Source organism: Cololabis saira, chromosome 17 (assembly GCF_033807715.1).
Source record: "Cololabis saira isolate AMF1-May2022 chromosome 17, fColSai1.1, whole genome shotgun sequence".
NCBI classification, from domain to species: domain Eukaryota; kingdom Metazoa; phylum Chordata; class Actinopteri; order Beloniformes; family Belonidae; genus Cololabis; species Cololabis saira.
This window is the reverse complement of record NC_084603.1, coordinates 32776906-32800525: the sequence shown is the minus strand read 5'-3', so window position 1 is coordinate 32800525 and position 23620 is coordinate 32776906. Positions and strand designations below refer to the sequence as shown.

The 23620-nt window shown below is 38.6% G+C and overlaps 1 protein-coding gene across 4 annotated transcripts in view; it reads right to left on the bottom strand.

Annotated features, from left to right (window-relative positions):
• Positions 1-23620, bottom strand: part of nckap1 (NCK-associated protein 1) — a 44496-nt gene that overhangs the window by 18266 nt on the left and 2610 nt on the right. Inside the window, exons 2-12 of one of the 4 annotated variants that reach the window (XM_061746147.1) lie at positions 15575-15592; positions 8558-8668; positions 5160-5252; positions 5002-5058; positions 4703-4845; positions 3581-3671; positions 3157-3294; positions 2878-2926; positions 2615-2771; positions 1446-1502; positions 875-971 (exon numbers count right to left, since the gene is read on the bottom strand). In XM_061746147.1, coding sequence (XP_061602131.1) covers positions 875-971; positions 1446-1502; positions 2615-2771; positions 2878-2926; positions 3157-3294; positions 3581-3671; positions 4703-4845; positions 5002-5058; positions 5160-5252; positions 8558-8668; positions 15575-15592 — 1011 coding nt within the window. The remainder of the gene's footprint in view (positions 1-874; positions 972-1445; positions 1503-2614; positions 2772-2877; positions 2927-3156; positions 3295-3580; positions 3672-4702; positions 4846-5001; positions 5059-5159; positions 5253-8557; positions 8669-15574; positions 15593-23620) is intronic. The other 3 variants (XM_061746148.1, XM_061746149.1, XM_061746150.1) reach the window with 3 other exon arrangements.

Genomic DNA, 23620 nt, shown 5'->3' with positions numbered 1-23620 from the left:
CAGCTGCAGGACAGTGATCTAAGTGATACAGCATATTGCAGCAGCTCAGGCCATTATTGCGTGTTTGTACATGTAGTACATGTTCTACTGGACGGTTCTGTGTTAAAACATTTGTCTATGTCGGTTCGGCTGCTCAGCTTCACGGATGCCTGCCGTCTGTGCTCATATCCCTAAACATTTGTTACAAAGAGTATCCATGACTGCAGGAACATTGTTTATTTGCCTAATTGAGCTTTCAAACCCCACATAAATGGATAAAAAATAACCTTAAAGGGGACCTATTATGGCATCTAATACATATTTTAAACAGGCCTTGTATATGTTAAAGCAAGAAAAAACTTGTTTTTCATAATAGGTCCCTTTTAACTACAGACTGACTGAACAGGAACCGGCAGGGATGTGAGACGGGAGTGAATACAGGAGATTATTAACGTGTAAAAGTTATGCGTCTGGGGTGCTGATAAGGACACAGTGGAAATGATGGGAATGTCATATTTAGTGTTTGAACCTTGTAGTGTCTAAATTGGAGCCAAGACCTCACTGCAGGAACATATCACGGACGCCAACAATGTGGATTTAAGACAGTACGAGCAGACAGAGACTGCAGAGAGAGTAAAGGAGCCTGCTGTATTTGTCTGTGTAATCTTGGACATGTGAGTGTGAAGGAGCATCAGGATGTAACGTCTCACGAGACCTGGAAGACTTTGGTACATTAGTTTGCATCATCATTATGGAGATAAAAATGTTTAATTTGACAGTGGTATTAAATTGGGCACTACTTATTCAGAAAAGGTATTTTGTGCTGCACATTCAGCTGCTTCAAAACGCAACACAAATATATATTGTTCAGTTTAAAGAAGGTTTGATATTTCACCTTTGGACCCAGCAGTCCGGGCTGGTCAGCTAAAACCGTGGCCAGCTCCTTCAGAGCTGATCGGAGGAACTTGCGTCTCTCTCTGTGCATGGTGCCCCTGCAGAGATCAGGCAGAAGGGGGGAGTCAGAGCAGCATCAAACACTAGCAATGTGATTAAAATGCTATTTTGACACTTTCAGGACGATCCCGGAGAGGACAAAGTAAGTAGATGACAAGTGACGGCAGAAGAATGAGCGTAAAGATGAAAGACGGCGGCATAAGTTATAAGGATAAAAGCATAGATGAAACAGAGCGGGAGACAAAGAGGGGAAGATAAAACGGTGATGTTTCTATGTGAGACTCCCAAAGAGACACATTAGGGGGGAAGAAAAACTAAAATGACAGTTAAAAAAAGAAAAGAGAGTAGCTGAAAAAGCAAGAACAGGAATATTAATCATACACAAAAAAGGGGGCAAAAATAAATCCTAAAATGTGTTTGTGTGTGTGATAGAGGCATAAAAAAATCAAAACCAGATGAAAACTTTAGTGGGGAAATGATTAAAGCATCAATCAGAATAGATGTGAACATACGCGTGGGAAAGCGCCTGCTCTTTGCACTCCCTGATGTCATTGATGCGTTTGTTGTACCTGGAAAAGGCAGAAGAAGGACGGGGGCATCAAAAGAGATACATAACTGCGGAATAACCGCTTTCACAGCAGCTAAAAGGAGGCCATGTTAAGCTTTTCCATGTTTCCTGACTTATTCACAACGATGAATGATGACGACAGGCTCCAAAAACAATGAGAGCAAACGTTACAGCAGGGCATCTTCACTTAATGCACAGGAAACATATCTTAGTCTCACAGACCCCAGGTTGAAAGATGCCTGGTTCTGTCTGGATAAAATAGAGTAGATTTCCTTTTAAAACCATGAACTAGATAAAGCAAGGGCTACTAGAGGAATTCATCCAATCAGAATCACCCAACTGAGCAAAGACTAACTGAGCTCTGCCTGTGGCAAAAAGCTCTCTCCTTGAAATCGCTGGTCTTTGCCCGTCTGTACTGCCAAATATCAGCATGAGTTGGGTGGAACGCTCCGTGATACGGCCTCTTTAAACGGCATCAGTAGGTCCGACTAGGCCTGTGTTGAAAAAATTGATTTCCCAATTTTAAATCAATTCTCATATTAATTCCTAAAAATCGATTCATATGTCTAGAGATCGATTTTGCCTTTAAATATGTTTACGGTACGAAAACATTAAAGTGTTAGGTTATAATTGCATAAATTGTCTATATTTCATTACTTTATATACTGTCTTGGGGTTACATTTGCAAAAAATGCTAAAAACCAAATGCTCAAAAATTAAAAACCAAAATAGACCGAAAATGGAACAAATAAAAACGTAATGTGGGAAAAAATAAAACCGATTTCAACCGTCTCTGTTTCCTCCCTGGATCTGTTTGGTAATTCTGACCCACGATGTTTCTGAAAGCAGTTCTATCAGCATTCTGGGGGCTGATTGGTCCTTACAGCATCATTAGCTGCAATACTTGCTGTTGAATCTCAATATAATACTAGTAGTAATATTTTGCATAACTACAGTCATATAATTCATGCAACAGCTCAAAAAACAGTTTTAATAACACTAACCCAAATCAATATCGGATCGAATCAAATCTTGATAATCGATTCTGAATCTTAAGAATCGGAATCGAATCGATTCTTGACATTTGAATCGATCCCCAGCCCTAGGTCCTACCCTCTGATGTTCACAAACAGGTCTTCAGCCGCCTTGTGGATGTGAAAGACTTCGTCCCTGAACAGGCAGAGACAGGTGGAGCTCTGCAGAGCCAACTTCCACAAAGACAGTGCTGCTGCGTCGCTGTTCAGCGCCGCGTGACACAGAATGAAACCGACTGCAGAGAGGACAGAGGGGAAAAACCGGGTTTAAGGAAAAAGCCTTTTGATCAGCTGGGAATCAATCAGATCCATACGGCTTAAGCCTGGTTTCACAGCACTTACACACGATCCACTTCTCCATTGCGTCCAGTGACAGGTATTCACAAGGCATCTGCAGAGAGGGACGGAGGACGTGACTCAACAGATGGGGCTTTAAACGCTTTGCTTTTTTCAGTTGCATTTACATAAAAAAAATAGAGCTAATTTAAAAAGCAAAATTAAAAGGAAAATGTCAGAATCTTGAAGAAGGAACAAAAATAGGTTTGGATAAAATGGCAAGATTTGGCGACGGTTCTGAGCAATTTATTTCAGACATCTCAGTGAAAGAGTGATGGTACTAACAGTGTCTGACTGGGCGGGGTTGAGCATCGTGGAAGGAGCTGAGATGAGAGAGAGCAGCTGGGCGTTCCTCCACTGGTCAGCCGACAGATTTCTCCTGGGATAGACCATCTGAAGGCTGATCAACGCGTCTGAAAGAGACTGCAGGACAGGAGAGAAGGGAGTGTGAGCGGAGCAGCTCACCACGGCAGTGAGTGACAAATCAACCACCATAACTCCCCTTCTATTGGATCATCACACACACGAGTCTGTGCAAAGTAATGAGCAAAATCCAGCCATGCATGTCTTTTAATATGATACACATTAATTTGAAGGAAATGTGTATCATAAAAATGCAAACAAAAGAGCTATTCCCCCCTACAATAAACAACAACAAACAAACAACAAAACCCTGAAAGTCATCAGCTAATTCAAGAAGTGGCTTTACCTTTCCATGTGGAACAAACTCCTCCATCATCTTCTTCAAAGGGTTCTCATAATCCACAATCATCTGGCCCAACCTGGGGTATTCCCTGTCACTGAAACACAGAACGGCACAGTAAAAATGTAAAAACAGAACAGAAAACTGTAAAAATGCATTTTTTTTTAACATTTTGTTTATACAATTAAGCATTTGTTAGGGTGCATACTATCCTATCACGGTACTGTTTGATTCATTCATTCTGAAGCACTTTATATCAGCCGACTCTGCTACCTTTCACAATAAAAGCTCTGCTGGGAACAGAGGGGTTTCTGTCCAGTTCAATTTGATATGGTGCCTGTAAAGCTAAATCCATCAATTTTATATTCCTACTTCCTCCCATTCAGGGTTGCCTGAGTGGCAGGATGAATATTGGATAAGTGTCAACAACAGAGTACTTTCACATCTACAGCTAATAAAGAATCACCAGTAAACCAAGCTTTGGGAGAAACTCCACCCAGACCTGATGAGAGCCCTCATCTTCACCAACAGGCTCGTCTCTGCTCCTGTGGTCAGTTTTCTGAGCTCTACTTTTAAAATATGTATTAATTACTCTTCCTTTTTATAAGTTAAACAGCTGCCCATCCCTTTGCAGATGCTAAACATTTCAAATGTGTAAAAAGGAGGCTGAGTTTGCTCCACTACGCCCATTCCCAGCTGTTATCAGGTCAATTCATAAACAGTGAGAATTAGAAATAAAAGCCTGACACCCAAAGCCACTGCAGTAGATGCTGACCCACGTATTGTTTTTAAAGTAATATGGTCAGAAGACAGTTCAATAACACAATGTTTTTACTTTAAAAGTTACACTTACGGGGACATTTCTCCCCAAATTCTTACTTCATTCATTTTGGGTTTAATTTATCGTCCTATTTCAATCATTTTATGGCACATTTCTTTATTGAAAAACTAATTTGTTCACTTTTTTATTGACAAAGAGGCCATTGGATTTATCATTTACTGGGTAGGAGTCGATATCTCTTGTGATTAATACCAGATACTGCAGCATTTATCATTGTCTAGGGCTTTTACGGCGCCGGACTGCGGCTGCTCCCGCATCTCCTCAGCTTCTGCATCACGTTCAATCACCTGGCTCCGTGTGTCATCTCGTGGGCGTAGTTGTAAAGTCCAATAATGGCTTTCCTCTCCTCAATGCGAGAAAGGATTATCATCAGAGTAGTGTACGTCACCACCAGGTCCAGGTAGTTCTTGGTCAGGTCAAAGTTTACCGTCTACAAGGAAAGAATGTTAAAATCAACTATATTCAGAGATCTGTGTCATTTCTGGACATTTAAACTACTTTTCTTATTAGAAATACTGATCAAGGGAGAGGGGGAGAGAAAAAACAGAAACTTTTCTTCGTCCTGGCAGACAAAAACTTAGCTTACAATGTCAAAGAAGACCTGACAGGCGTCGATAGTGTTCAGCAGCTCACACACATGGTCCTGTTGGAGGAAGAGTCAGTAGAAATGTGTTAATCACTATCTTAAAACGTAAAAAAAATCTTTCAAGAATACTCCTGAGTGTGCTTGTCTTCTTCTCGCACCTTGAACTCCATGACATCCACGAAGGTAAAATAGTAAAGAGCCAGGTTCTTCAGAATCTCCGACTTCTCCTTCTGCAGCTGAGCCAGCTGTTGCTGTAAACACGGCAGAAACACGTCTTACCAATCAAGATAGGGATGTTATGGATGCTTTAACCACTCCAGCTTTCCATGAGAGTTATCTGGCTTTAAAAGTCCACTATCCTTTCATCTCAGTGTAGTTTGAATTTAACTTTATTTGGATGATGGAATATTCAGTTCATCTCCTGTTTCAGCTCAGAGTCCCACAGCTTGTCCACTTCATTCAGGAAGTGATGACTTTTTTTCTAAACTGAAAGGAGAAACAAATGCAAAGCCCTTCCAACTCAGCCTCTGCAGTCCTCATTATAAAGTGTCCCTTCAGGCATCTGCAAAGATTATCTGAACTTGTTTCACTTTAATTAAAGTCTCTTATGTTCGACCAGCTGAATAGCAAGCTGATAAAAGTCACGTATAGCTCCTAAATAATCCAGTGATAGCGACGCTACTAAAACTTCATCTATTTCTTACATCAACTGTATTTAAATTTTTTCTCATTTAACTTTCTGATGGGACACTTGACATTAATTAGATAACTCATGAATTAATATTTTTTTTCTTCCTTTTCTGAGCAACCATGTTTAATTTCAGCCTTTTGGAGCTTATTGTCTTTTGGGGTAAAGAAGCGAAACAGGAGTAAAGCAATTCAAGTAAAGAGTATTATCTGGTCTAGCTGTTCATTCAAAACCCAAACAAAAAGATGGGTTTAGTTTCAAAAGATTGAGGCACCAATCTTTTAATGAGAGGCAGCATGTGCAAAAGAAATGAGAATGTCTGAATTTCCAAAAGGGAAGCATGCTGCATGTAAAGTTAACCCCACTCATTTGAGATCAGAACTGAAGCTTAAAACTAGCGAGAGTCTATCAGTTTAAGAGGGAAAAAAAGAGGGAGAAATGGCCAATGTTGAATGCGTGACACATTACTGCTGCAGTGAGGAGCTAAACGTGCTGTTACCTGACCTGAGGTGGAGCAAAAGTCAAATAATCTTTGTTTTTTTTAAAATATTCAGTCCTGTGATAGTTTGGCCAGGTGTTTTGTAATTTGAAAAGACCAATGTGTGGATCTGTTCTTTAAAACTCCTCACTGCAGGCAGTCGGCGGGTCACCTAAGTGTCAGCTGGATGGCCAATAAGTGACGTAACCACGTAGCAGTAAACCAGCCACCAAACCGGCTCATTCACCAGCTCACCAGTCACTCAGTGGATGGAGGAGACGAAGTTAAAATGTAGCCAGCGAAGCAAAGCAAAGCAAAGCGGACCACACTCCAAAAACAGCTTTAAAATAAAGACGGGTACACGATAATTACATTACTACAGAACTTAAGTACAAGAACTAAAAGAGAAAAAAGTTACGTACAAAAAAACTTACCAAAAAGCACAAGTCCGGAATAAGCCAAGTTTAGCATGCAGAACACAAACAAACACAGAAACAAAGCAGAAAAATAACATAAGACACAATTATTGCACAGTTATACTGAATAAAGCAGTTCACGCCACGCACACACAAACACACACACACGCACTCACATTAAACACATGAGCCGAGGCTACGGGCTTAGCTGAAAGAAACTTTGATGAGCAATGACAACGTTTTAGTCCAATTAACACATATACGCACACACACACACACACACACACACACACACACACACACACACACACACACACACACACACACACACACACACACACACACACACACACACACACACACACACACACACACACACACACACACACACACACACACACACACACACACACCAAGAGACACTTAAATTTAAAAAAAATTATTTTCTTATACAAACATGCAAACCACATCTAATAAACTGATATCAGTTTTCCATTTATTATTAATTCAAGTGAACAAAAAACAATTGAACAAAATGAAAAAAAAAAAAAAAAAAAAAAAAAAACTAATGCAGCTCCAGAAATCCAAAATTCAATCCTAAAAGTTTCTTTAATGTCACAGAAATAGCGAAATCAAGAACTGAGTTTCTCATAAGGCGGAGGATGGAATCTGTGGATTCTACTGGACATTTGCTGCAACATGTGGTCAGATGAAACCTCCTGTACCATAAAAATACAGTCATTATTAAACAATACTGCCCCCCTCTTCCCTTCGTGCACATTGTCACAATAGATCAACATATTCTGCATCTTAATTTGGGGTACTTCAGGATTTAGAGGTGCACTATGAGCAGTTGGAGCAAAAGGGGCAAAGTGGGGTTCAGTTTCCTGACCAGACACCTCGACACGTGGCGAGGCTGGAGGTTAGTGCCACGAGATGTATCTGGAAATTGCGCGATATGCAATTTCATGGTTGAAAATTGTGATGGTAATATTAATGGCAGAAAAATATTTCAGTATTTGACGTCAGTGTCTTCCTGCTTTGCGGCTAAAAGTGACGCCTGATGTTTTTGCACAGGTTCGTCCTAATTTGTCTCCTTTCCGTTTGTTATCACAACACTCAAACCTGTCCAGGTAAATTAGGTTTTATCTAAAAATGTAAATGCATGGCATTTAAAAACACAACATACATACATTATATATACAGGCAATCACAAACAATATTCTTTTTGTGTCTTGCAATGTTGCACAAGTTGATACTGCAGAAGTGATAAATAATTTTATATAATGTGGAGCTCTACAGGAGATTGATTAGGTGACCTTCTATTTGGGGGGCAAAGACTAACCACTGCTCAGTTAGTATTTTGAAATGTTAGCAGTCCATAAACAAAATAAATGACTCAACGTAAGGACCTGAGTGAATTGAATACTTTAAACAGTGACACGTAAATACAACCAGATTTCCTGGGTCACTCAGGTTAATGCAACAATATTCAATTCAGCCAAGTGGTAATTCTAGCAACTGGACGAAGAGAATAAGTTACTCCATCACAACCAAATAAACAAACAAACCGCTATATGAGTGAAGTGTGAAGGGAATACAGATAATTGGTGTGCCTAATCAGTTTACATTTATTATAACCCGTTATTGAGGTGCCTTTGTAAAACGTGATGTTGCCATTATGCAAGTAATTTAGCTTTTGCTTTATCTTCTCATTAAACTCATAAAGTACGGTAACTTAGGTGAGTTTGGAATGAAACTTTAGTTAGCAGCAGCTTGAAACATTGTTTAAGTCATTTAAAAAAAATGTCAGTGATGATCATAAACGGATGGGTTTTAATCTCTAGCAGAAATATAAATATGCTGTTACAATTGAAATGTGCAGTTACAAACACACAGGGAAACTCATTCTTTGTCATACCACAAAACATTCAAAAAACATAAGACTGTAGAGACACATGCAGAACCACTTACGTTATTATTGCGCGTCTCCACGGCAGGAAACTTCCTAACAATAAATTTAACAGCAGACTCCAGGTTCTTGTCAACAAGATAGGAGGGCTTAGCCTTGGGATCGCCGCACGCCTGGAAAGGAGAGGAGAACGGGAGATGAGGAGGGACAGAACCAAGGATGCAGCACCTGCACTGCTTCTACTCAAACACCTGAGCTTTCATCTCTCCTTGTAACCACGCACGGCACATGTGTGGTCACCAGGGACACGTTGGGCCCTTACAGAGAAATCTGGTTTATCCCAGGCTTTGGGGTGAAATAAACACAATGCCAATGTCATTAAGTGACAGTTTTCAGAGGAGAGGCATAGACGTGAGAATGAACACAAACTTGATGTGATGACATGTGCAGTCTAAGTTATAACTTAGATGCACTTAGTACGGTATAGTTAACAGAAAAGCTTTTCAAAGCTGCTGAATTAAGTTTTACTTTTGAGTTTCAAGTTTGGATAAACCAGATTGGGCTGTAAAAGACCCAGCAAGAGCCTGAACTGATCTGTGGTTCTCAGCTCCAGAGCTGTGGAGAAACATTGAAGAGACAGCTGGAGTTACCTGCTGGTTCCAGCATCTCTGCAATCTTTCTTAGTCTAACATTTTAAATATGGTCAATTTTCGGGTTTTGGACTGATGACTAATTAAGAAAAACACGCCATGAACATCACCCTCGGTTACCTTTGATTAGAGATGCACCGATTCTTTCCTGAGCTCATTTCTATTCAGTATGACAGCAAACACCTTTGTAACCTTTTCTCTGAGAAAACTGTTATTCTGTTTGTAATAATGCAACAATGTTTGGTACCAGGAGAATCTCTTTTTTTTTCTTTTTAAATAAAATTTAATTTGTAGCTCACCATCTGCCTTGGTATAATAGGAACTATGCACCGTTGTCTTTTCACAGTGTTGTTTATGAGCTACTGACCTTACGGGCTCAAATTTTTCAACATTGAGATGCAGTTTTCCTACTTGGAAACTTATTGCACCGTTGAAAATGTGTCCCGAGGTTCCCCTTGTACTTATGACTTGTGTATAATAACAAAAGGGAAGAATTTGTACCTTAATGTGTTAGCGGGTGTGTGGATTGAAAGCCTGCAGCTCTTTGGTAAAGTCTTAGTGAATTAAAGTGCCTGGTTTCCAACTCCACCTGTCAGTTTGTCTCAATGATCGGTGCATCTCTAATTGATGCAGATATTCTGCACCACCGTCCGATGTGCCATAAATACATTTTAAATAATCCACGGTGCTAAATTTAATTGAAGATCCATTATAAACAATCAAAAGTTTGCAAAAAAAATATTATCCACAACACTGAGGCTGAGAACCACTGAACGTCTTCCAGATAACGAGAAAGCTTCAGCTTCAAACTGTGTCTGAATGTCTCTCTTACATGGTAGACACAGTCCTGTACGGGGGGAAGACAAGAAGGGGTTGAATGAATCGAGACAGATAAATATTAAAGAAGAAAAAAGAGAACAAAGGGCAGAAAGAGGGGGATGGAAAACATGAGAAAAGAATTTGAGATGAGAAAAGGCAACGAGGCAGAAAGAGAGACACTTATATGGAGGTCGGAGGTAAACTCCTTTGTCAGTGTTTCCTGTCATCTACATACATGAGCAGAATTTTAAGCAAGGTAGTTTAATTATTTCCCTACACCTGCATGGCTGGTTTTATGCACCGCATCAAAATAATCCCCTCTTCCACAGGTGTTGCAGTATCTGACTGCTCTTAGTCTGGCAGGAAGCAACAGCTCATGCATTATGGGTAGTGCGGTCGTGAATGGTGAGGAAGCCGTGTTACATGCATGTGTCATGGACAAGGTCAGTGTGCAACGTTTGTTTTGGCTGCCAACACCAATATAAGTGGAAAAAGTGGAAGAAATCTCTATTTAGAAAGGCCATTAAATTTTAAAATGGGACGATATATGAAATCAACAAGACACAACTATACGGCAAATCCAATGTTTGCATGTTTTTACCTGGAAAAACAAATCTCTGCTAAAAAAGCTCCATTATCCTAGACCCAATACCCCGACCATGAACCTGGATTTCAGTTTATATGGCTCTTAAACATATACGATTAACCATGTGAATTAAAACCTGCATATGCTAGATCATAGGGTAAGCTTTCCCCGACATGTAGCGGCTGACATATTTCACGTGGCTTAAAACACTAAAAACTGAATGAATATAACACCGCAGTAACATCTACGGTTGTGGAAAAATAGAGTGCAGTGAGTGGTACAGAGTAGGAAACAGATACCAACATCACTGCAAATAAAAACATCACTTTTTAATGTATAGACTAAGTTAAACAAATTATTTCACTGCTAATGTTGATGTTGCTGTTTTGCTGGATTTTATAAGGAAACTAATCTTAGCTGCAGGCATTTTGCACTCGGCTATAAGTCAATATGGCGTGGAAACTGGTGCAAGTGTTAAACAGGATTAATAGACTAGAAAAATGAACGGGATAGGAATAAGGAGATCCACAACAACACAAACCAACACAGTCTCTGCATCGTACCTGCTACTTTTACGTCTTTTAGCTGAGCCGGTTAACCAGCTGCAAAAGCAGCAGCTGGCTTGTCCAGCTCTAAAAGTGTCTGCAACACAGTCACCACTGCAGAATCTAAGGCACAAATCACTCGGACACTATGGAGCATCTAGACACGGAAGAAAAAGCAAAGCACACAACACTGACGTGGTTTTCAATAAATGACAGAGACCTTGCGTCTCAGCTTGTTTCCTTGTTCTTTTTTTTCCCCAATTTCTCTCGGGCCTGATCAGATCTCCAACGTCAACAGCCAACGATGCTCATGATCAATGTCTCTAGGTGTTTTAGTGACAGCTTTGGGCCAAAGAAAATCCAATTTTTGTTCAAGAGGGAGACTGAATTTTAATGAGTAACAAGGAATCAAGATGCAATTGTGTGCAACTGCAACCACACGAGCCTTGCTGTTCTGCTAACGCTGCACTCCTCTGACGACAACATCGCTATCCTGCCCTACAAAATACACTCGGCTCCATGTGAGCCGCTAAAATGTAGTTACCCTCTGACTCACGCCGGGAAACTGTGGAGAAGAAAAACATGATCCCATTACTATGCAACAGAGACATGTATGAGGTAGTTGGCCGTGATTTAGCCCAAACTCAAAACTAAAGATAACTACTGTTTTCCTTTTATGAGCTGCAGGTACCGCAACAATCTGCCTTAGGACACTATGACTCTATAACCATCTAATTAGAGAAAAAATTATCTGTTTACCAAGTAGACCTGGGGGGACGATTTGTGATTTAATTAGTTTGTTTAATAGTTGTTGTTGGGTTTTTTTTTTTAATCAATCTGGAAAAAAAAACACTTAATAATTCTCACCCTACTGAAGTACTTTTAGGGGTTTTCAAACAGTGGTTAAGAGAAAAAAAATCTGTAATATTCACATATGAGCTGATAATATACACGTTTTCTATAATGTGAGGAACTACCAATAAATAAATAATTTGTGGTTCCTAGTCTGAATGTGATGCTACAGCACCTGACAAGTTAAATATTAAACAGTCACTTCCTCTTCCTCAAAATTATATTACAGGTTATACTGACATGGTTTCAATGAAAACCTCAAGGCATTAAGTCTTTTACTAACATTTAATCAGATTTCCTTTGAATAATGTTTAGAGTGTACAGTTTTTTATACATGAATTATCACTGATGGGCTAAAACAAACTTGAATAAAGTACTATAGTTGTCTCTAAAGTACAGAGGAGACCTGGATGACCCTTTTCTAGCTAAAGCCACACCAGTTCAGTATTTTGTTAGTTCATTAGGTCCTAACTATAGTGTTTAATAAACTGTTATTACTCATTTTACTTTCAGCAGCAAATCACAAACACAGAGCTGCTTATCATCTGGAGAACTAATGGCATCTATTAAATCATGTTCTACGGTGTGGGATGGTTCAGTAGGGCGTCAGTAAGCTGGCTGGGGTCGGGTGAGGGCTGACGGGGGGATGAATGAAAGGAAGGTGCAGTGAATGAGGGGAGAGGGCATGACAGTAAGCTGAAAACCATTAGTGGTCAGGGAGGAGTGAGGGGCGGTTGCCTGGATACCCGACCAGACCTCAGCTTCACCTCCACCATCACTTCAACACTCCGGGTAGCAATAACCAGCTGATCTCTCTGAGGGTCTCCACACTGACTGACATGTGGCAGAAGACCACGGCATACATGATGGCAGGCCAGGGAAACATGCAACTACAAACTAATTACCACTGCTAATTACTGGATGCGATATTTGAGTCTGCCGCAAACCCCCTCCCTGAGGGAAACCCATTTTTATCTGTCATTTTCTCACAGTGTGAACCCTCTCGTTTTCACAAGGAGGGATTAACTGTCAGGAAGAGAGAAGAGAGCGCTGAAGAATGGACGGTCTCATGTGATTAAAAACAGAACCACTTGAGAAGCACTAAAACCTGCTCAGAGCTGGCTGGATGCCTGGACCGCCCACTGGCAACACTGTGAGTGTCTTCACTCACTGTTTGGCACTCGGCCACTTTATTGTACTTGTTCCCTACTTAAATACTTTGGAACCAATGTTGGGACTTCAACATAAATAAATAAATAAATAAATAAATATATAATGAAAGGCCAAACAATTGATTTTGGAGGTAAACTCAGAGTAACGTTAAAGATATCAGCACGATTGATTTCTTAAAAAAAGAAAAAAGGTATAAATCTGAAATTGTACTGTGCTGTGTGTAACTGGAAACCTTCACCTTATGGCCTATACTAAGCATAAAATGTGACCAAAGTTATTATAGTTAAGTTTAAAATTAAAACTAAGAGTGAAAACATAATCTTAACTGAAATAAAAATAAAAACAAGATTTTTATAAAACTAAAATGAACAATACAAAGGTAACTAACGGAATACAATTGCAGATAATATTCACTTTGTTTTCATCTTGTGCCTTGCTTTTTTCATGTTTGTGGCCTCATTGTTATAATTTGTTGTTTTTTTTTAATTCTAATGTCTCAAAATAAAGAATGAAAGGATTTTTTTTTTACTGAAGGACATTCTTGATTGTTTCATTCTAGATTTTAGTTGTAAATATCTGAGTCATTACCTCAAAAACTAAAACTAACCAATTTTTCTGAACTAAAACCCAATTAAACTACTGATGCACTCATTAAACTACCTAAAGCTAAACTAAAATAAATCAAAGACATTTAGAAATGAAAAAAAAAGAAATTGCCAACTATTATAACTCTGGTTGTGATTGGCAACTTTAAATTAGCGTAACACAATAACACAGGAATTGTGAAAGATTACATTATAGTGTTTTTATTTGCAAATCAAGTTCACTTATCAATCAGAATTAGCGTTTTATAATTACAAACTTTTTCACAAATTAGATTTTACTTTTTGGCAAAGCTGACTTGCTGTTCATCTGCTGTACTAATAACATTAGAATACTGTTGAGGAAGGGTGTGAGCCAGTTGCAACTAAAGACCAGAGTGTTAAGAAGTTGTTTGTTTCAGAAACTGTTTGAATTACTTTTTTTTTTTTTTAAATAAAACAAAAAACTAATCAGCATGGAGTGGCAAGAAATTCACCAGGAATTCTAGCCAGTTCCATCTTAAGTGAAGGCAAGTTTTGGCTGCATCGTTGACTGCAGTAAAAGCTCAGCTACTGAATACTGTTGTTATCTGGACCAATCAGTGAACTGCTAAGTCTTTTACAACAGTTTCATCACGTATGGTTCTCCATATGAGTAGTAAATTATAAAAAACAAAAAACCTATAAATGCTGACTTGAATTCCTGGAGTGCTGAGTGACAGAAAAAACACTTTTTCCTTTAGTTTCCTCAACATTATTGGCCATTTATTTAGTTGTTTTATTTCGCCGCAATTTTTTTTTAAATGACTCAACTATACGAACAAATATTTTACTTTTGCACACTTGTTGACTTTCCACAAAGCTGACTTAATGCAATGCTAAAATTATTACTATTATTATTAAGTTTATAATAAAGAATCATGACCTCCAGAAAATCAACAGAGTGTGAAACAAGAAGATTCACGTTACAATGCAGTTGGGTGCACTTGAGTTGTATTGATCAGGTCATGCGTAATAGTTTTAATAGACGTATTCCTCCATGGTCACCTGCCAACCCTTCATTCTGGTTCATGCTGCAGAAATATAAAAGAATGGGACCAGTATCTCCATCATCTTACATTAAGACAGGACCAATGTGTTTGTCACATGTCTGAAACCCACAGACCAATAAAAAGGCCATGGACAAACAAAAAGTTGTAAAGTTGCAGTTCTAAAAATGGTTGCAAAACTAAATTAAACTGTCAGTTTTGGTCCTAATGAGAATATGAAGCAGTTAGTTTTTTAAAACAGGAGCGTTCTTGTTTTGCAGCATCCACAGAGCCCTGTGTTGTCATTACCTCTGACGTGTCCTTGCTGCCAGTCAGGATATCCTTGTTCAGTATTGCTTTGACTACAATGGTAGTTAAAGAATTTAAAAAAGTTATATCTTGCTAAAAACAATGTATGTATATAATAGCTACACAAATTAAGCCAAACATTTTATATTTAAATGCCAATTCCACAGGTGGAAATGTAACCACCTTTTAATTGTTAGACGTTACTGGCAGTGACAAAAAAAATGTTTGCTTTGCAGACAAGGAAAAAAAAATGTTTATGTTAATGCTGTAATGTGAATAAATGAATAAATACACTGAATCTGCAGAGCAGGTTGGTAAAACTGACGATGAATGGAGTCCAGCCTTACTCTCAGCGTTACAGATTCAGACATGGAAAGGAGTGAAGTACGAGGGAGAGGAGCAACAAATCAGTACAGGTAGCCAGGAAGAGGTCGGGAGAGGGGAGGAGGAAGAGGAGGAAGAGGAGGAAGAGGAGGCGTCTGAGGGAAGGTGAAGGGGAGGGGTTTCATCAGTGGAAGGTGATAAATTTTGCAAACCTTCCAAACTTGTCCTTGCTGCATAGGAGAGGGGGGAAGCATTGGAACGGAGAGAAGAAGAGAAGAAATCAAAACAAAGAGCCCACCCAGACAAACTGATCAATGGGCAACACACACACACACACACACATTCACAAACATCCACACACAAGTCTGAAAACAACTGGTGTCATTCAGGTGTTTTCCACAGATCTAATATTTTACACAGGGAAAACCCTTTGGGCACGTCTTTTCAACACACACACGCACACACACACACACACACAAAAGAGACATGCTGCGGAAACATTTTATCACATTAACAATTGAACTGACGCACGCCGTTCTTGAAAGCAACACAAAATGTATTTATCCACACCAACGCACGGAAACACTGAAAATATAACATCCATTTTGAGAGCGTGGAAAAAAGATAATATGGCTGGCACTGTGGCTGGAGGAAACTAGCGCCTCACACAAAATATTTTAGACAAAAGTTGGGCCCCTGCAGTTTTTACTGGTTGCAATAGCGCTCCACGTTTGTGCTTCACGGTGGTTGCCTAGTAACTGTAAGAGAAACGGGCACTTCTGACGCTGTAATACAGTTTATCGTGTTGTAGCTCCATGGATGTGCAGCAACACGAGTCGATGATTCTTTGCATAGTTTCCAGCAATGCTGGTTTACCCCAGGCTAAGTAAAGTTTAGCCCGAACTAGGTTTAGCCTGGTGATGAAATGGCAGGAGGAAGGATTAAATGCGTGGATTAGTGTTGGTGCAAAATACTGAGCCCTTTGAGCTGATAAAGGCCTACGGCGCCAATTATAATTCTACTTGGTTTATGTAGAATATGAGCAGAGATAAATATTTGTATATATGCTGGAACTTGTCATGTGAAATGTCTTAAGAGCCGCTGTTTGACTTGTGGGTTCATCCTTAGACTTCTGCTCTGGGACTCAAATGTTGCACTGGAAATGAAAAATAAATTAAACAATCTACCATTTTGAGGAAAATGTTTTCCTTTCTTGTATTTTGAAAGACTATCCACTTTTATACATTATGAAAATACATTAAATCTGCCTAATGTCACAGTGCTTGTTAGATTTTTGAGTTCTCATTTCTGTAGTATTTTTTTAAAGAAAAGATTAGTAGTATGAATTATGAAGTATTAATTAGTTAGTTAATTAGTTTAAAAATAAACATATGTCCTTTTAATTTTCAACTTAGATGATGTTTAATGAGATGTCAGTATGATCTGTCTCAGTACTGATGTTGCAATTTCATTATTTTCTAAAGAATTACGTGTAATAGTTAACACAACTTACAAGTACAGTTGCATAGAAACTGCACAAACCTACATATGCTATTCATATACATATACTGTTTTCATTATGCAACTTAAAATGTAAATCCCCCTTTATTCTTGAAAGTACAGACGTAAGAAAAAATACTGTGCTTTACTGAGTATTGCTTTAGTTCATATCATGTGACCTAATGTGTTTTTTAAGAAGAGGATATGTATTGTATTCATAGACCTTCATGCTTTAGGAGGCGAGGCTTTGCCCTGACCAACATGGCGGCTGCATTAACACGCTGCTTTAATAACCAGCACTGAGGTCACAGGTTGTGTCTAAAATCACCCCCCCTCCAATTAACTGTGGAGTATTACAAATACTCAAGAGTTACTGTGGTGTGGAGGTTTGTAGCAGAAATTACTTTCAGATTTTACTAACATTTTGCATGTGGTTGTCTCAAGCAGCTAATGCACTTGTGCAATACCGGTATACAAAAAGATATAATGCCGACCACCTTATGAAGTGCACTATGTTGTAAGTAAGGGGTGATTTTGGATCCAAATGATAACATACTTTATAAGTATCTATTACATGGGTCATCAGTCAGTCTTTTTTTTTTCCTGTAAAATTCTTCAGCTCAATCCAGCCCTTGGTCACTGTTTTTGTGTGTTAATGAATAAGGACTTGCATCGTGATTGATTGCACATGTTAATGTTTTTGTAATGCACCCTTCCTTCCTCCTTGGTTTGTACCATCAGCATGAACAGTGTTCTTAGCCATTACCAGAGGAATTGATTACCTTGTACTTTCACCACCACTTTTCAGCACATGATTCATATAGTTTCCCTGAATTTCAGATGGTTACAGCAAAGTGTCATTATTCGTGTACACCATCTAAAAAGTTGTTTTTTGTTATTCATACAGTCACATAACTGCTGTTGTCATCTCAAAAAGAGGAAGGGAACTTTCGCCTTTAGTTTTTCAACAGCAAACCAGTAACAAAACAGTCACAGCTGATAAGGTCATCGATTTTTTTCATTCAGGGTCATTCTTGCCCAAATGAAAGTTATTTTTCGTGAACCTGCTTAGAGAAAACAAAGATTACTACTTTTTATTCCTTTTTTGACGGGGATTGTTAGTTTGGCGTTTAGTGTGTACACACATTGAGTATCAAGGTCAAATATGAAAATCAATATCCGGCCAGCCCATCCTCACTCTCACTGTGGCGTCATATTGTTTAGAGATTTTCCACAGGATAAAATGTTCAATGTTTTATCAACGCAAAGCATTAAAGCCATGTCCCCTTAAATAAACTGGGATTTTTAAAACATTGGTAAGGCTGTAAGCAATCTTTACTTCAAAAACTATAGGCTAACTATGAAGATTGGAATTTGACTTGATGCTTGACACGCTACAGTTACATATATTACGTGTTGTTGGTAAATAGTGTTGATGTTCAGCTCTTCAGCTCCACAGCAAGCTGGCGTAAAGACACTACATACAGAGCCAGGATGATGACCTGGATGTACAAAGCTCTACTTTCAGTGAGTTGGTTACAAACAGTAACAACTGGTCAATTGTCTGATGTGCTGAGTTTCTCCCCAACATGCAGAAGGAACACAAAAGAAAAAGAAAAGTTAAGGAAAGTAGACAGAGAGAAAATGAGTGAATTACCAATCACATAAGTCACTACATTTTACAACCATAATTTACTACCGTAAGTAAACCTGAGCTAAATATTGCAGGTATTTCCTGTGCTGTTTTTATAACAGATGAAAAATTCAAAACTCAGATTGGAATTCCTGTATAGTATATTTCAGAGCTAAAATTTCAGTATATTTATGCAGGATCACAGTTTGAGAACAGATTAGGAAAAACAAATCCACAAACGTGCAATCAAAGCCAAGAGAAGATAAAAGTCTGCAGGTTTTTTTTCAATCCAAAAGACAGGTGACAGAACCGGTCCGGCCCGTCTAATCACCTGTCATAGCCTTAACTTTAAAAGCAAACCTGAATACTCCTCTGTGAAGTTCTACAACTCAATTGATCTATTAAAACCAAAACTGTATTAATAGTTTAGCCCAAAAACTACCCCCCCCCCCCCCAAAAAAAAGTTGACAACTTTGCATTCAGACCACAAGAAATAAATGAATGAAGGTTTACCCTAATCTAGCGTCATAAAATTTAAAAAAACTGAGGAAGAAAAGGGCCCCAGGTAATGAAGTGTGCTCTTCGATAAATATCAAACTTATTTTTCTCTTTTACTTTAGTAAGTAGTTAATTATGTTTAATTGCCCCCTCCATGCAGTATACAAGTATGTTAGCCAATGACCACTTCTGGACCAAAAAAGAGAGAAAGAATTTGGAGGGAGTTTATCTCAAGAACACAGTAGTTGTAACATTTTGGTTGCAAATAGCCAGCAATGGAGAGAAAATACTGATCTGAAATAAATCTCTTCCAAGGAAAAAATAAATACTGGCAGACAAAACTCGAGAAGAAAAACTTCTTAAGACTGATGATACTGGTTTCTAAAAAAAAAAAAAAAAAAAAAGGAGGCTTGTTGAGTTATTACTTATAAATATTGGTTGTAACTGAAATGTGCACTAATATGTAATGCAAAATAATGTTTTGTTTATGAAAACAATTAAATCTAATTTTGAGGATTCATTTGTCTCCAATAAAAACAAACATTCAAATTGTTAAAATTAAATAAGCGCAAATGTATCTGAACCTTCTCCCTGAGACGTATTTATCTTCACATTGACTCACGCGGGACAGAATGCATTCCTGAGAAGTCCTTAGTGACATTTTAAATACTTTACTGCAAGATAAGTTGGAGCAGAGATGCATTTATTTTTATTATGGCGCTTATAATGAATAAATCTGACAAGCTGCCAAATAGTCATCATCATCATGTCGTGTAACGCAGACATGCTTGAATAATAAAGCATTAAAAAGCCTCCCAAGTGCCGTGTCTAGCCAACCTGGCATACCCGTCTGGAAGCCCGTCCTGCTGAGAGTTCAGAGCATCGCTAGACGCTTCACATACGGGACACTTCTGATTGGGATCATGACCAATTTCAAATGTTAACCTACATCACTCTGACTTTGGAGACTGGATTGTTAGCAAGGTTTGGGAGGAAAAAACCAAAACCAAAACACTGTTAGCGCTGTATGCAAGACAAAGTAAGATGTTAGCAGTCCCGCTGGCTGTAAAAGTAAGCACAGCAAACTAAAACTTGCAACTAAACCATTATTTAAAGTTATTAGGAAAGGATATTAAGATAGTAAGTGATATGCAATGAGTGAATATGTTTCAGGGGGAAAGACTACTGCTGTCATCTTGGATGATAGTATTGTTAGTGGCACATGAATTATTCTCCCAAAGGTAGAAACCAAACAACTATCTCTTTAAGAATCATTAAAAGATGCAGAAAAACATTAATGGTTTAAATCCAATTTTCTCCTGATACTAAGATTGAGCCAACAGATTCAATCACTAATTACTGTCCGGATAGTTTTATTTCTAGCTTTGGGATGCAGTCGATATTAGATGTTGGAATGTTTTCTAATATTAAAAGGGAAAAGGAAGCACAAAAGAAACAAACAAACAGCAGTTTAGATTAGAAATGTTTAGAGGGTTTATGGTGACACAGCTCAGGATAGATGTGAAGATGATGGGACTGGCTGAAAGAAAAGGGAAGGAAGGAGGAAGGGAGGGAAGGAAGGGCATGTTAAGAAGAGTAATCAGAGGAACAGATCTCACTGGCGTCTGACTGCTCACACTGTCTTCCAGTTTGCATAGAGCAACAATACACATGTCTTCAAAGTCTAATACAACTTTTACATGTGCCACATTCACCGTTTTCCAAAACCGTTACTCATTCTCTGACATTTTAGTTGAGCATAGTAACAGCAAAAAGGTGCTTTCACACCGAAATACAGGCTTCAAGTACAAAGACCGACTCAAAAGCCAAGGACAAGAAACAGTATGAGCTTTCAGACTGTTTAAATTCTAATCTGGGCCCATTAAAACTTGGTAGGACATGACTAAACTCTTTGACTCTCTCTATTTTTTTCATCACAGATGCCCATGTAAAAACGCCCAACCCGCACAAACAGACCCATTACTCTTTTCCTCCCACACAATGATGACTTGCTTAAAAACAAAGCAACACATCTAATAGTAACATTAGTAAATGTTTATGTCCCTGTGCCTACGGGCCTGAGCAGCAGATGTCTTCTTGATGCGAGTGTTGCAGTGGGCTTCATATATTAATTTATATACATTTGTTTGAGATTATTTGTTAAGTGATGAACTGTACGACCACGTCTCCTGAAGTCGCCATCCTGTTCACGCTGCTTCCCATTAATCTGGTGGCCACTAAATACATTAGTACCATATCTGAATGAGCGCCATTCAAGTTATTCTGTAACAATTTAGCAATCTATCTGATGGGGTCAGGTAACATATACATGTCAGTTTTGAGCAATCAAAAAGATGAATGTCTATCAGCAGAGGGTTTATTTGACATATGGTCATCTTTTCAGAGGAATCTGAGAGATCGCTTGAGATGGGAATTATCTAATCCGGTATCGGTATCAGGGGGTCGATCCTGACGTAATTTTAGATATTGGAATGACAACATCAAATAAAAAGGGATAAATTAAAAATAAAAGTCAAACCTTCAAGCTTTTAGTGCTGAAATGGCCCTAGTAGATTTTTTTTCAACTCTCTCTCTCTACCCCTTTCCCTTTTCATAAGTGTGTAATATATATATATATATATATATATATATATATATATATATATATATATACACACACATACACTTATATACAACATACACAAACTTCTAACTGCATCTCTGGAGATTGCATTATTAAATAAATTAGGAAAGAAATGGCTGCACTATCTAAATGCTGCTCCTTTATTATGATAAATAAAAAAAATCCATGATTTTTTAAACAAACAGCATCTTAATGCCTTTGTAAAGCACTTTAAATGCCTTTTAGGGCTTTTTCAACCAACTCAAAATTGGTGCTAGAGCCAGTTCCCCACAGGTTCTACAAAGAACCAGCTTTTCCACTGGCCGGAGCATCTGAGAGCCAGAACCCTACGGTCTTTACTACATCAAAGTGGAAGCAGGAAAACTGTCAAATGAGTGCAAAATCAGAACAACAACAATGTTATTGTCATCATATATATATAAATATAACACTCAGCAAAAAATTATAAATCTCCTAATTCTTTGAAAAATTTCAAAGATAAAATAATAAGACATTATTTTTAGCTGTTTAGCTAGTATTTGCCCAAACATCCCTGGGATGCTCTTTTTATACCAAACCATATTATTGAAAGTGCGGCCCATTAAACTTATTAGTTGTGAGAAGCACCCTTCATTATATTCTATTTTTTTCAGTCGGGCCCAAGTTGTTGCAGGTATAAACTAAACATTAAGCATTTGCTATCGAACATTTATCTACAACCCCAAAGCATGAAAAGTGTTTAAAGCAATAAGTGCAGTTCACATTTAGGCTGACAGTTTTAATCACCGCAAGCTGAAACTGTCTAATATCATAGCAGTTCTATGTACTATGTTTTCATTTTCTGTTGAGAATCACATCTAAATTATTTTCAAAACCATCCTATACTTCATAATTTATATAGCATGCCTTTTGAAAAGAAAAGGTTTGTGGTTTGTTTGTTTTTTAATACGCATTTTCACAGTATGTGTGCATACACTCACCGGCCACTGTATTAAGTACGCCTGTTCAGTTGCTTCTTAGCACAAATAGCAAATCAAGCAAGCTCATGGCAGGAACTCAGGGCAGCAAGGCTTGGAGACAAGACAACTTACTGAAGTTCAAACCGAGCATCAGAGGGGAAGAAAAGGACTTTAATAAATTTTGAACATGGCATGGTTGATGTGGCCAGGCAGAAACTGCTCATCTAATGGGGTTTACAGAGAACGGTCAGGAAAAAAGCAAATAACCAGTTATTACCAGCAGCTATCTGGATGGAAATTCCTCATTGGTGCCAGAGTTAGAGGAGAATGGGCTGACTGGTTTGAGATGACAGGAAGGAAATACTAACTTAAATAATTACTATTTATTACCAAGAATGCCATTACAACACATCCAACCTTAAAACAGATGGGCTACAACAACAAAAAAGCCACACGAGTGCTGCTCCTGTCAGCCAACACAAGGAAGCTGAGGCTAGAATTCACACAGGTCTCACCAAAATTGTACAACACAAGATTGGAAAGTGTTGCATGTTCTAATGAGTCTGGATTTTAGCTTGGACATTCAGATGGTAGGGTCAGAATTTGGCGCCGACAACATAAAACCAAGGGTCTATCCTTGGTGGCAGTGTTATAGGATGGGAGATATTTTCCTTGCACACTTTGGGCCCATTAATACCAACTGAATACCACTTGAACAACACAGTGGATCAGATTGTTGTCCCTGACCCTGTCCGTCCCTTTATGGCCACAGTGTACCCATCCTCTAATGGCCATTTCCATCAGGATAATCCACCACGTCTCAGAGCGGAAATCAACTCAGACTGATTTATTCAACATGACAATGAGTCCACTGTACATCCATGGCCTCCACAACCACCAACAGAGCATCTTTGGGATGTGGTGGAACAAGAGTCACATAATAGACGTGTAAATAACAAATCTACAGCGACTGCAGGATGCTGCCGTGTCAATCTGGACCAGAATCTCTGAGGAAAAGCCTCTTACACCTTGTTGAATCTATCTT